The sequence below is a fragment of the Dasypus novemcinctus genome, chromosome 18, assembly GCF_030445035.2.
Source record: "Dasypus novemcinctus isolate mDasNov1 chromosome 18, mDasNov1.1.hap2, whole genome shotgun sequence".
NCBI lineage: Eukaryota > Metazoa > Chordata > Mammalia > Cingulata > Dasypodidae > Dasypus > Dasypus novemcinctus.
Genome location: NC_080690.1, coordinates 44,494,487 through 44,507,333, shown reverse-complemented (window position 1 = coordinate 44,507,333; position 12,847 = coordinate 44,494,487). Strand labels below are relative to the sequence as shown.

General features: G+C 36.6%; 1 protein-coding gene across 3 annotated transcripts in view; it reads right to left on the bottom strand.

Moving 5' to 3' along the window:
* Positions 1-12,847, bottom strand: part of VPS35 (VPS35 retromer complex component) — a 34,595-nt gene that overhangs the window by 21,581 nt on the left and 167 nt on the right. Inside the window, exons 1-7 of one of the 3 annotated variants that reach the window (XM_058280073.2) lie at positions 12,566-12,812; positions 11,862-12,055; positions 5,503-5,601; positions 4,375-4,471; positions 3,469-3,592; positions 2,696-2,878; positions 1,151-1,364 (exon numbers count right to left, since the gene is read on the bottom strand). In XM_058280073.2, coding sequence (XP_058136056.1) covers positions 1,151-1,364; positions 2,696-2,878; positions 3,469-3,592; positions 4,375-4,471; positions 5,503-5,517 — 633 coding nt within the window. In that variant the 5' untranslated portion in view covers positions 5,518-5,601; positions 11,862-12,055; positions 12,566-12,812. Of the gene's footprint in view, positions 1-1,150; positions 1,365-2,695; positions 2,879-3,468; positions 3,593-4,374; positions 4,472-5,502; positions 5,602-11,861; positions 12,056-12,414; positions 12,826-12,847 lie in introns of those variants that run through there. The other 2 variants (XM_071209184.1, XM_071209185.1) reach the window with 2 other exon arrangements.

Here is a 12,847-nt window from a genome sequence, read left to right as displayed (position 1 = left end):
CCAAGAATACAAGTGGACACAGAAGAACACGCAGAGAATGGACACAAAAGAGCAGACAATGGGGGTGGGGTGGGGAAGGGGAGACAAAATAAATCTTAAAAAAAAAAAAATTCAGGTCATAAATATTTTCTGTGTATTTTCTTCTAGAAGTTTTATTGTTTTAGGTTTTACATTTAGAACAATAATCCATTTTTGAGTTTTTGTACTTGATGTGAAGGATGGATGGGTTAAGGTTCATTTCATTTGCTTATTTGTATACAGATGTCCAATTGTTCCAGACCCATTTGTCAAAAAGGTTGCCTTTGCACCTCTGTCAAAAAATCAGTTGATGGGGAGCGGGTGTAGCTCAGTGACTGACTACCTGCTTCCCATGTACAAGGTACAGGGCTCAATCCTCAGTACCTCCTAAAAGAAAAAAAATCTCACTTAAAAAAAATCAATTGATCATATACATGTGAGTCTATTCTGGACTATTATTTCAGAGATCAGCAAATCTGGCCCAATACCTGTTTCTTATGACTAGTTTTATGGAACCCAGTCACACCCATCACTTACATATTATCTATGTCTGCTTTTGTATTGTTGGTTGCTACTTTTGCACTAAGAAATCCCTATATCTGCTGGGTTGAGTGGTTGTAATAAACCATAAGGGCTTACAAGGCCAAGAAATATTTAAGCCCTGGTCCTTTAAAGAAAAAGCTTGTCCATCCTTATTTTATTCTCTTCTGTTGATTTATGCATCTATTTTTTTGCCAGCATCACACTAATTTACAGTAGTTTTAGAGTAAATCTTGAATTCAGATTGTCTGAGTCCTCAAACTTTATTCTTGTTAAAAATATAGTTTTGGTCATTCTAGGTTCTTTGCTTCATCATATACATTTTAGAATCAGTTCATCAATTTCCACAAAAAAGTCTGTTAGGATTTTGTTGCACTGAATCCACAGATCAATTTGAGGAGAACTGATATTCTGTCTATATTGAGTCTTCCAATCCAAAAACTCCACGTATCTTCCCATTTATTTAGGTATTCTTTGATAAAAGCCATTTTTTAATGGTTTTCAATGTATTTTCAAAATATAGATTTGGAAATTCAGACTTCAATTTATATCTCATTACTTAAGAAAAGGTGACAAGTAGAAAGATATATACCTGTTTATAACGTTCCACATTTACACCTTCCAGCTGACTGAGACGCACCAAATTTGTTCCCACTAAAATTCTCAGTTCTTGTCTTTCTCTTTCTCTTTTTTCTCTGTCGCGGCTATGTCCCTGATGTTGCATTCGCACCCAGAGCTTGTTCATTTCTGCAAAGTTGAGTAGTACAAAATCCATGGAATCACTGATATCACCAGTTGTTTCTTCACTGCAAAGAAACAGTTGGAAAGTCTTTATAAAATATTTAAATTACAGAACCAACTTACTGCTGTCACTCTCCTTTGTGCATTACGTTATCTCTAAAACAGCAATGCTTCATAAAAGCCACTTTCAACTGTATTTGGCTCAGTGTTAGATATCAAGGGGAAAAGACTTAAGAGAAAAAAGTCCGAGAGGGAGAAAGCAGTACAAATGAACAAATAACCTTTCCCAATTCCCTTCCCTGGGCCAATTTGACTTGCTCTTATAGCAACTTCCTTAATTTAAAAAACCTTAAAAAATGGACACTTTTGATGTACACTAACTACATCATTTTAGTGCTGAATATTTTGTTTTCATTTGGATTGTAAGCTTTTTGAGGGAAGGAACAGCATATTTCCTTGATTTATTTTTGTATATCCTCTAGGTCAGGGAATTTAATTACTGTCAAATTTTTAAATTAATTGCCTAATTAAATGCTCAAAACTAAGAGTCAATATTATAACACAGTAAATAATCTCACCATCTTTTCTACCCTGTGAATTTTTTATCTTTTGGGTACTGTTTAAATTTGTCATATGCATTAAATTTTGTGTTTTCTTTTAAAAAGAAACTGATGCAAAACATACTAAAAATCACTGGGTTGTATACTTTAAAATAAATAAATGAGTGAATAAACTTTAAAAAAAAGGTTCCTCAATCTAGGAAAGCTGTTTCATTGAAGTTGGTTGAAAAGCACAGCCAGCTGCCTACCTGCCACTGCTCTAGGATAAAAGCACAATGACTTGGATGCTGGAAAACTAGTTACATAAATGACAGAGCTCTCTCTGAATGGCCATTTTCTTTTTTCCCCATATTTGGAATTAACCTGTGTGCACATATCATTAAAATCACTTATATTTTAGAATAACTAGGATTCCATAAATTCAATAATTATAAAAAAGTGACACACATCCAAGAAACAAGATGAAAACTGACTAGTTCATGGAAAAAAGCTAAGCATACTTCATTATTTCATCACAAATACAATTTTCAAAATGTAACTCATTTGAAAAGTCCTATTTTCAAAGAATATTTGACATAATGAAAAATGCTCTCAGTTAAGCTAAATGAAAACTGCAGGATCTAAAATTATGTCTACTTTGTATAAGAGTACATGTGTTATCATTTTGTATTATACTATAGATAGTGCAGTCGAAAGAAACTCTATATACAAAATGTTACTAGTGGCTGACTACACATGGGAGAATTTTTATATTTTCTTTGTTTTTTACAGTTTTTTAAAATGTATTTTACAATAAAAACACATTACAACTATAATCAAAAAAGAAAATCACTTACTCTGTTGGCTCTCCTTCATCAGGTAAGATGTTTCTGGTACACTGAAGAAGATAATTTCGAAGAAATAGACCCCTCAAGGGATGTTGCACACCACGGCACATTTCTACCAAATCTTTTAAAATATCTTTTCTGGACTGAGGAAATGACTTGACGTATACAACTCCAACTGTGATCAAAAGGTAACTAGAAGAATTATGAAGAAACATTTGATTAGAAATAAAACATTTAAATACAAGAATTTCATTATGTCCAGATGCATAAAAAACATTATTTAAATAAATGAAACAGGGACCAGGTTCCTTTCTCCTGCACAATGAAGAAAATACCATCTGATTTAAAATATAACCACTCAGTGACCCCCTAAATCTATTTCTCTCACTAGCTGGTCTTTAAACATGTTAGGAAGAGAAGAATTGTTGTGATATTAGGTTTTCTCATAATCGTGACATTAAACAAAATATGTCTTTTTTTCCCCATTTCCAAAATGTCTCAAATATCTATATAAAAAGTTAATTTAGTTCACCCTAAAAAACCTAAATAAAAATAACTGAGTATCTACCAAGAACGCTAATCTCACTTTGATAAGGGTTTGGTCCCCTAGTGCCTCCTAAAAGAAAATTAAAAAAACAAACAAGTAAACCAACAAAAAAGCCAACTTGGGAGCTGATGTGGTTCAGTGGTTGAGCACCAGCTTCCCACATACAAGTCTCAGGTTCAATCCCCAGCCCCAAAACCTAATAGGAAAAAATTTGTCCTCAGTCTTCATTACTTACAGCCTAGGGATAATGTTTCCAGCATATTGTACGAGTTCATAGAGATCTGCCACTTTCCTTCCTTTAGCAAACTCATCTGTCAGGTAGACCTCCAAATAGTGCAGTTCATCAGAAATAGCCATATCTTTTCATTATTATTAAGGACACATAATAATTAAGAGACAGAAGTAGATTACGGGTAACCAGGGCTGGAGAGTGAGGGGAACACAGAGGTGTTATTTAATGGGTACAGAATTTGTTTGAGGTGATAAAGTTGGACAGTGGATGTTGGTGGTAGTAATACAATACTGTGAATGTAATTAATACCACTGAATTGTACACTTCAAAAGGGGTTAAAAAGGGAAATTTTGAGTTGTATATATTTTACTACAATAAGAAGTTTAAATAAAGCTAAGCCAACCTAAGCAATACTCTGGAATTTATTGGAATCATTAAACTTTTGGACAGATACTTGAGTTAGTCCTTTAAAAGGATATATTTAAGTGAAGACAGAATGTCAGTTGGACTCTCATTTTAAAACATAACATGAAATCAAGGGTGTCTGTGAAGCAAAGCAGTAAAAAATAATGTTTGCCTTTCAGACTACTAAAGAGTTTAGAGCTAGCAAAATCATTGTATTCCTTTTTATTTTGGAGTCTTACATGACAAAATCTAACAGCCCCAATCCTTTGAGGTATCTGAAATTCTGGATCTAACAGCAACCTATTCTAAAGAAGTTGAAGCATTGAAAAAGGTTATTCTAAAAATAAGTTTTTCTTTTTCTCTTTAGCACATCTGGCATAGAGAAGGATTACCATTTGGTTAACACAATGAAGAATAATATAAGTACAAAAAAACTTAATAAGCAACAAACATAATATGGTCTTATCAAGAAGTGTGGTCCATGCTTCCACATTCAAAAGATACAAAGTTCATAGTAGCTCTTTGGTGACAACATAGAAGTCCGGAGTTCACCAAGCATATTAGAAGCATGTTTCAAAGCATCCATAAGCTTGTTTTTGTCCTACAGAAACATAAGAATTGATGAGAATGCTTTGTTTAAATAAACATTTAACCTGGTTATACAAACTCTCTACAAGGATTTAGTACATAAGTTTAACAATACCCAGTACTTAAATTAATATAAAATCAATTTTAGATAGTGTCACCTTGCATTCTTTCCAATGAATAGAAAGATGTGTGATTCCCCACAGGGCTGCAGAGCTTAGCAAGTCTATATGTTTAGGATTGCAAGCTTCCTGGTATGACTTTAATCTTTCTAGAGACTATGAAACTAGCTCCATTAATTCACATTTTATTTGCAACCAAGACAGCTAGCAAACTGATTCTTTTGAAACAAGATACTATCTGGATTATGACTCTGACATAGGTCAAACAAAGCTAGCAAATCTGTCATAAGTTGTCTGGAATGACTATCCATGTAAATTTGTTTTCTTCAAACCATCACAATACCCTTTATCACACTTCACTCATAAACAATTCCTTGAGATACAGGAAATACTATCCATACACAAAAAGAGAAAGAAGTAAGGAATAGCAAATTCCACACCCACCCATTTTCTCCATCCCAAGAATTTTATTTTTATGCAAAATTTTTTGCAAGGATATCAATACAAGTTCAGTTGACAAAAAAGAATATTACTGAGCCTTAGAAACCTTAGAAACTTAGGCACTTTCCACAGCAAGATAGTACCATCATTACCATCACAGTAACTTATGATGTAAGAGGTTAGCAATTTAAGTCAGTTATTATTGTGATGATAATTCATTTATACGCAAATAAAAGGCAGGGTCTCTTGTCCTTATGGAGCTTACATTCTGACAGGGAAGACAATCTCAAATCATCAATATAAATGTGAGTGAAGAGGCCCATCTGCTGAAATTGCTCCACACAATATTTGGGGGAGGTTTTTACGGTTCTTGGAGACAAATACTAGATTTACCAGAAGCAGTAGTGCTATACAGTTTTAGAAAATACTTTCGATGCTTCGTAAGTTAAGACTGTAGTTATGCCTTCCATATTGTCATTCTTACCAGGCATCTTTTCATTTGGAATGACTGGACCTTCACAGCCTGTATGGCTTCATCCAAGAGCTTTTCCTGCTCATCTTGAGGTGACTGCTGTGTTGTAGGCTGGGAAAAAAAAAATCTTTTAATATCTTATTAGCACTTTCTACAGTCCTCCTAGAGTTTCATATAAGGCTCATTCTAGTTCTACATGAATAGCATTGTGAAGGGGAACATTAATGTGTACAGAAAATTGCCTCAGTCTCAGAAACTGACTCAACTTTTATAGCAGACTGTCCTCAAAGCAACATATGGTAATTTATGACTGCCTGTATTCTGCTACCATGCTCTTAATCCAACCAAAACAGAACCATTCAATAGACCTAATTCTTGTGATAGGTATAGACTAACCTAAATCTTTAAAAGCCTCTCTTTTTCTCTAAACTATTTTTCAACTGTGTTTTGATCTACCCTTAGACAAACCAAGTAAATATTTTATAAAAACACTGATTCTCTTCCTCTTTGGCAATATATAATAAGGGATTAACAGGTTAGAAATAAACTAAAGCTGAAATTGTTAGTGACTGATACTAGAATACCATAAAGAGTATTCTCCTCAAGTACTCAAGTTTCATTTCAAATATATATATATATATATATATATATCTGCAGCTATTATGGACAAAATACATCCAGATACTCTTCCCTTTGCCATCAGCAAAAATCTGCAAACTAAATTAGATCTACCTGTCAAGCAGAATTAACCACTCCTTCCTCTGCTGTATATCAACAGTGCTTCTACCTCTACTACAGCATCACATTATAATTGTAAATTCAGATCATTTTATGTCCTTGGGAACCAACAAACTGTCTGACACATAATGAATGCTTCTTAAATGTTCATTGTATGAATGAACAAGTTAGTTTGAGAATGTTTAGATTATATATTTAATAAAAAATGATGCAAGACAATGCTTCTTAGACAAGTGAGTTAGAAAGGTAGAAGGCAAGGACTTAACACATAAACATGAATGGTTAAATCTAGTCTGTTTCACTATTCAAGACTATCAAAACAACACTTCATTTTAGATTAGTAAAGGAATGTGACCCATATAAAACCCTTCTGAACTAGAATAGTTTTTTTATATTTATTTATTATTTATATTTATATATTATTTATATTTATATATTTATATATTTATATTTATTTATTATTTATAAAAGTAGAAGACTTTCAGTTGGTCTCATTTGGAAAAGAGAAAAAATCAACTGGCTAATTAGTAATGCTAAGCATTTCCTTTTATTTCTTTTCTATGACAAACTGAGTTTCCCTATGACCAGACTCTACCTCAGAAGTATAAATAACACAAACACATCAAATTTCAAAGAAAAAGTTAGGCGCCTTTTAAATCGAACTTAAAGGGAAGACTAACTTAAACAGCAGACCTATTAATGTAGAACACTGGCTTCAGAGGCAAGGATGTCACCAGCATTTAAGGATTCTGACAATGAAATTCACTATTCACCACGGCTAGCCCTTTGAGAGCTTCAGTGAGGGCAAGCTATAGTTTGGGTTTTGGGGGATGCAATAGATCTAATAATCGTTGGCATCAATTGATTTCATTAAGTTTGGATCATTAATTTAGAGATAAGCAGTGACAAATCAGGAAATTTTTATAACTACTTTTTAAGGAAATAAAACTGTGGTTATAAAGAGATTACAATCAGTTTCAAAACATTTTATAGAATTACAAACAAATGAATAAAATTTTAGCAAAATTCTATTTTATATCAACTGGATTTAAAATTAAATATAAAGTGTTGAAAATTACAGAAGACAATTTATTATAAAATAGGCGACAAATAAAGAAATAAAGCTAGAATAAAGAAATATATTTTTAAAAATCACTCAACAGACAATGTAGTTATGATACAAGTGGCTATTCTAAAGGAATATTTTGATGCCCTTCCTGAGAAGAATCACATAGAGCAGGAACAGTTAAAACATACACATTCTATCATTAAAATACAAACCACAATATCTCCTCACTCAAAAAAGTGGTTCCTCATTCACAAATGACTAGAAACAATCTTGGTACTTATCAGCTACATGGATCCTAGCAAAATAGAGATGGTATCTACTCACGAGATCAAAATTGTAGCTTGAGACCAGTGCCAAATAGTCCTCCCAAGTCTACACAGTTATGAGGTACAGAGAAAAGCAAAGGTCACCATGAACTGTTCACTTATAAAATTACTTTCCACTCATACACTGTGCCTTAGTTTCCTCTTCTAAACAAGGATATTAAAGTACTTACAGGAAGCAGACTTGGCCCAATGGATAAGGCGTCCGCCTACCACATGTGAGGTCCGGGGTTCAAAGACCGGGCCTCCCTGACCCTTGTGGAGCTGGCCCATGCACAGTGCTGATGTGCACAAGGAGTGCCCTGCCACACAGGGGTGTCCCCCGTGTAGAGGAGCCCCACGCACAAGGACTGCACCCTGTAAGGAGAGCTGCCCAGCGCAAAAGAAGGTGCAGCCTGCCCAGGAATGGCGCCGCACACACAGAGAGCTGACACAAGATGACGCAACAAAAAAAGAAACACAGATTCCCCGTGCGGCTGATAAGGATAGAAGCAGTGACAGAAGAACACACAGCGAATGGACAGAGAGCAGACAACTGGGGGGGGGGGAGGGGAGGAAGGGAGATAAATAAATTTAAAAAAATAAAATAAAGTACTTACACATCAGTGCTTTGAAGAATAAATCAAATGAGGCAGGTAAAGCTCAAAACTTGCCTAGCACTTAGTTATATCACCATTACCATTATTATTATATCCCCTTAGGAACAATTATCTATACCCATACTATCAAACTATTTGTTGGTCAATCTCCCCACTCATATGCTATAGTGTAGTCTGACGACAAATCAATTGTAAATGAAAACACTACTCTCACACAAAGAAAATTTCAAGGTATTAATGAAAGTGCTACCTAAAAAATGAGAATATGGTAGAAGTTAACAACTGAAATAGGGCAAATTAAGGATGATGAGGGATGGGAATTACAAAACATAATAATCCATCAAAGGATTAAGGAAGGTGGGTGAAAAATTACTGCATTCCTCAAGCAGTTCTGAAAAAAATAACGCTTTTATGATTGTACTATAAAGGTCAAATGTAAAGTGATTTTTCCAGCAATCAAAACTTGATTCATTCTTTATTTAATCCAAGACTAATACTTCACTACAGTTATAGCCTACATTTAAAAAAAAATAATTTTTGAAAACTTACTTTCATAATTTAGTTCTTTTTTCTAGATAGAGTTTCAAACAATTCCTTTTCCTCCTCCTGTTTACTATGAACTGTTGGTCCCTATTATAAATAAAGCCAGCTTCACCTGGCTTTTTTGCAATTCCAATTACCTTCATACAACAAGGACCTCCTACACTGTCATTCATATACTTGGATCTTCACAAAGACAAATCCCAGGTATCCTTCAGATTCAAATACCACATCCTCCCCCTAAAGCCTTCCCCATAAAAAGTTGATTCTGCCATTGAAATTGAAGTTACTTAACTGAAGATATTTAATCTATACCCTTCTAATATAACACCCTGTTTTAAATTTTAATTATTTGTTTATATCACTACTCGACCCTGAGCCACAAATTCAATTAAAAACAGGCCATAGTCAGTATTAAAAAATAGAATAGAAAATATGAGAAGGCATCACACAAAATAAACTACTATTTTGTGAAAGTTTTGCTTTTGTTATATATGTGTGTGTGAGCGCTGGCTAAATGTATTCAAGCGGGTTACAGTAAAAAAAAAAAGCTAGAAAACACTGTACTAGACTACATTTCTTAAGCAGTACAAAATTGCTCAATCACTTTTTGGCACTCAGTGGTTTATACTGACTCAGATACCTACTGAATCTTTTTAGTTTATTTTCCAAATCTAAATCATTTCTCTCCTTTTTAAAAATATCCTACAAATGTGGTCCTCTTAAATTTAATATCTTGTAACTTAATATCTCAAAGACTTAAGACATGACATTTCAGGCTTTATTATTCTTTCGACAAGGATCATCTAGGATGGCAAGGTAGGGTGTAGTGTGTCTAAGAATCCACTGAAACTGCATTCAAAGTGTGAGGAACTAAAAATTTAACTTGACAAGTTAACTTGCAAAAACAAAGGACTCTTTTCTACAATTACAGGAACTCAGAGACTTCCCATATACCTTTAGAGACAGAGAAAACAGTACATTTTTCTGTAATAGTATTGCTTCAATTTGATTTTTGATCAGATATTCTTTTAATGGTTCACATGATTTTGATTTATTATGCTTTACACGTGATTTTTTGCCTTTTTTCATTTAAAAAGTTTAATGAAGTATATCAATCATATGTAAACATGCATAAACAATAAGGATATAGTAAAAGTTGTGAACTTATAAAACAAACACACATAACATCATACAGGGCTCTCATACCAATACCTTCCATTGTTGTGAAACATTTCTAACAAATGATGAAAGAACATCCTCAAAATAGTACTACTAACCTCCCCCCAAACAACCCTATTATTACTTTTTAATATTATTAATACGTGAACATACAAAAACAGTTAAGTGTATTGTAAAAGTTGTGAACTTACAAAACAAACATGCATAACATCATACAGGGGGTCCCATACATCAACCCACCACCAATACCTTGCACTGCTGTGTGACATTTGTTTCAAATTATGAAAGATTTACACATGATTTCGATCAATTATCCAAGTCACACACACACACGATACTCCATATAATAAAATATTTATGTCACTTTGCCTGCACAGAAGGACTGGAGGAAGTTATATGACTGATTGCTACCAATCAATTCTTAGCACAAGCCCTCATTTTTCTAAAACACAAAACTCATTTTGTCGCTTCTCAGCTTAAACACGTTCCATGGCTTTCCTCTGAGGAAGATATAAAGCAGAAACCTTCAGCAAAATAGATCTCCACAAACTTCATTTACCAATATCTCTCCCCAGGAATCCTACGATGGAGCACACCATCAATATTCATGCCTCTCAATTTCACTTACTGGCAATAAGTGAAGCTCACTGCCTTTTCCTCTCCACCTGGAGAAATTCTGCTTACCCTCCTCATCCAGTTCACGTTACTTCCCGTAGTCTTTCCTAAGCTCCCCAGGCAGCACTCTCCCTCTAGGACCCAAAGCACTGATTTGATAGTGCTTAAGTAATTCCCACACTGTATCATGTAAGTCCCACAAGCAACAGTCTCCCCCGTTCAATGGGAGCGATGTGGTTCAAGCAGTTGAAGCACCTGCTTTCCACATGGGAGGTCCTGGGGTTGGGTTCCCAATGCCTCTTAAAAACAAACAACAAAAAGCAAGCAAACAAATGAAAAAACCAACTCAGGGGAGCTAATGGTTGAGTGGCTGAGCCGCCAGCTTCCCACATACAAGTTCCTGGGTTCAATTCCTGGAACAAAATTTTTTTAAAAATTATTAAGAGCAAAAACTGTATCTAGTGCCTGGCACTGTCTTTGACATAAAAGACATGGAGGATTTTTGATAAATTGAATTCAATCCTAGAATTTTAGGCATCGAAAGAGTCAAATAGGCCAACACTTGGTTTCAGATGCACTAGTGAAACTCAGAGAAGAATGAGTGAAATGCCCAAGTCACTGTGGAATAGCTGTGACAAGACTAATACCCAAAGTTCCTTTCCCAGTAAAATCCATGAGGACAGGTCTGGCTCACTGCTCCAAACTGGTTCATCCAGCACAATACCAGGTGCTTAATAAATCCTCAATAAAGTGCTTTCTATTTCATAACACTATGAATGTAAATTCACAGATGTTCAGAAACTGACAAATCCTAATTTAAAAATTTTTTAGGCGGTACCTGGATTAAACTCAAAACCTCATACATGGGATGCAGGCGCTCAACCAATGAGCTACATCCACTCCCCTAATTTAATTTTTACACTGGTCCTATGTCAATCCCCAATTGTAAAATTTCTGATAAATACATATGAAAGTAATAAATGTCAAAAATTTAATTTTGCTTTCCAGCATTAATACAGTGAAAGCCTGGAAACAGTGAAGCCTGTTTCCAGGTATACAGGTTTACAGAAGCTTGCCTGTACAAAGTAAAAAACTAGACAATTAAAACTGACATACAGTACACCAACACCCAAAAATATTATTTATACAGGGCAGACTATGTCAAACTCTAATAAAACTCAAGTGACAACTTGCCTTTGTAGAACTAGACACAGGGTTCACATTTTGAGGAAGTTCAAGTTTACGGGCCAACAGCCCCACCACGATTTGCTGCCATCACTGAGAGGAGCTAAAGAGAATACTTACAGCTACTAATAATTGGATTTCATCAATGAGGAGACAAGCAGAAGAGCCAGGGTGCCCAAGGGACAAGGGTTAGAGGAAACAATCAGTCTCCTTTCCCTCCGTCAGTATTAATGGAAGATAGCAACAGTCCTTCCAGGAAATTCTCGTAAGCGGGTCCCTAGAATACGCTGATAAACACTGACAGCCGATAGGGTCTACAAGACAAGAAAGACCAGGGTCCCACTGCGGCCCCTCCGGTGGGTCTTTTGTGCCCTGGAACGGACAGGAGGCCACCGAGCACCATTAGGCACAAAGGTGAGAACGCCAGCAGCCCCCGATAAGCCTCAGGCCCCCCGCACGCCCCACGCTGCCTCCCAGACCCGGGACTCGAGCACCCAGCAAGGAGGGGCGGTGGCCGACACCACACAAGAGGGACCGTAGGCCTTCACGGGTTCCCAGAGCCTACAGAACGATAAACCCCTTGGGAGAGGCCGCCTCGTCTCAGAGCTACAGCCGAGGCCGAGAGCCGCCGCCCACCCCAGCCCGGAACCGCCCGCCTGCGGCCTTCGCGGACCTGTTCCCTGTCCCGCAGGCCAAGCCTGGACAGCGTGAGTTCCGGTCGGGTTGGGGGGAGCCAACTCCGCCCGCAGGGGTCCAGGGCAGTGGGACAGAGCAGGGCCTGGCGGAAAGGTCCGCTCGGGGCGCGACTCCCCCTCGGCACTCACCATGGCGACCCTCCACAACCTGCAGCAAGCAGCACCCACTCGGCGCTGAGCCTCCCGCGGTCAGGTGACTCTGCGGCCGCTCCAAGCTCCGCCCTCCCTAGCCCCGCCCACGGGCTTCCAGGCGACTCCCCGATTGGCCAGCTTCGAGAAACTGAAGTCTTGCGTGTTAATTGGCTCTTGCCTCTAAGGCTGAATTGACGGACCTATAAGCCAGCCAGTCTCTCGACAAAGAATGAGAGAGAGTGGGGCGATGGACGTGCCTAAGAGGAGAACAGTGGGAAA